The sequence below is a fragment of the Amphimedon queenslandica genome, unplaced genomic scaffold (genome assembly GCF_000090795.2).
Source record: "Amphimedon queenslandica unplaced genomic scaffold, v1.1 AMPQUscaffold_12888, whole genome shotgun sequence".
Taxonomy (NCBI): domain Eukaryota; kingdom Metazoa; phylum Porifera; class Demospongiae; order Haplosclerida; family Niphatidae; genus Amphimedon; species Amphimedon queenslandica.
Window position 1 is genome coordinate 20,565 of NW_003546876.1, and position 1,681 is coordinate 22,245.

The 1,681-nt window shown below is 35.9% G+C and overlaps 1 protein-coding gene and 1 long non-coding RNA gene across 6 annotated transcripts in view; both read left to right on the forward strand.

Annotated features, from left to right (window-relative positions):
• LOC109586378 (uncharacterized) overlaps positions 1–471 on the forward strand; it is a 3,333-nt gene extending 2,862 nt beyond the window's left edge. For 2 of the 5 annotated variants that reach the window (XR_002186990.1, XR_002186992.1), the window contains 3 exons: positions 50–57; positions 268–337; positions 420–471. Coding sequence is in view for 2 of the 5 variants with exons in the window: in XM_020002565.1 (XP_019858124.1) it covers positions 50–57; positions 268–279 (20 nt within the window). In the remaining 3 variants the exon portion in view is untranslated. The other 3 variants (XR_002186991.1, XM_020002565.1, XM_020002566.1) reach the window with 3 other exon arrangements.
• Positions 472–1,196: 725 nt separating this feature from the next.
• On the forward strand, positions 1,197–1,673 carry LOC109586379 (uncharacterized). Its single transcript, XR_002186993.1, has 2 exons — positions 1,197–1,434; positions 1,494–1,673. It is a non-coding gene; the product is annotated as an uncharacterized LOC109586379 (long non-coding RNA).
• Positions 1,674–1,681: the final 8 nt, after the last annotated feature.

Here is a 1,681-nt window from a genome sequence, read left to right on the forward strand (position 1 = left end):
GGAGAGAATTCTTCGCTGTTATAATTTGTCTAATGCATATACATTGTACATGTACATGTATATACATGTTCTTAATTACCAGGTACGTTGTGTAGAAAGTTTGAGCTTGTGTCGATCAAATTTGAATTTTTCACAAAATCTGGTCAAAGCCTATACCTGCATGTACATGATCTTGGGCCAAATTTAGCCAAAAATGACAAGGACCATGCAATGTCTACCTTTGTTATGAACACATGTACATGTACTTATGTTGTTATTATTTTGTAGTTATTTCCTTGAGAGGTCCAACAGTGCTAAGATGACATTAAGTAGAGCAAGAGAACTGTTTCCTATTGAAGTAATCATTAATGAATATACTGATTGATACTGATACACACTGATTCATACTTGATTCACACTGATTCTATATTGATCCCTAGGTTGAGCAGTTTGAGTCCAATATAGAATTAATCTGTGTTGTTATTAACTTAATTATATATATATATTATTAACAGTAATAAGATACTGTAGACTGGCCCCCAGTATATGGCCAGTGTCATACTGATCCAGCAAAAGGTTAACTGATGTCTGCGGATGCCGGCATGACTGAGTGTCCATGACTGATTGTCTATGAGCATTAAAAGAGAACCAGCCAGTCATTTTAAGATAATTATCCCTAGAGAGTACAATAGAATCTGATGAGACCAATCTTCTAGTACAGGCTCCCCTAGCTGTATCAGTACACAACAAGAAATCACTTAATGTAAAGGAGTCTAATGGTGGAGTAGGGAATAGAGGAGGACTAGGTATCTCTGTATGCATGTTTAATTATCTTTCCCATTGGTAGAGGAGGAGGCCCTTTAGGATAGAGTGGGTGTATGTAAGGTAGGTTTGGTAGTCCGCCTTGCTGTATATCTTGTTCTAGAGGTTCTCTTCTCTTATTATTAGGCAGAGAGAGAGCTCCAGTCTTTTTACTAGTCTTAGTACTGCTAGTTTTCAAGTACTGACTGGAGGGAGGGAGAGGCTTACGATACAACACAACACCACTAGAACTCTTATCCACCATCTTGTTTATTATTGCCATTTAATGCATTTATTGCAAATTATAATTATTGGTCATTGGTCTCTTTGGTAACGTAAGAGAGGTGGGTTTTTATAGTTTTAGTCACGTGATCAAATGAAAAGAAAAGTAAAGAACCATAGATATTAGAGTAAATGAAAGGGATAGGAAACTTCCGTTGCGTGGGCGGATTATCCATTAAGATTATTAGGTTGCCTAGCAACATAGGCAAGTTACCCTTCCCGGGCCTTTTCCTTCACTGTTCGGCGTCCTATTTCAACTCATAACTCTAAAGTGACTTGTGTTCATCCTCTGCAATGATAATTAAAGGCATTAAAGATACCTCCCTTACAGTCTGTTTAATTTTTGAAGTAAAATAATATTGATAACTATGGGTAAAGTTTGATTTAGAGACCTGATACCTTCAATATTGTGGTTTTGTACCCTTTTTTAGAATACAAAAGAAGTAATACCAGAATTAACTATTACCAACTATTCTATACATTATTATGGAGGGCACGCAAAATAAATGACTCCGATGACAGATTTGCTGACTGATTTATAATCAATTCAAAGTTTTTGCAAAGACCTTTGTTTTGTACCTTTTTCTTTACAGTTCAATGATTGGCACATTAAATGTAT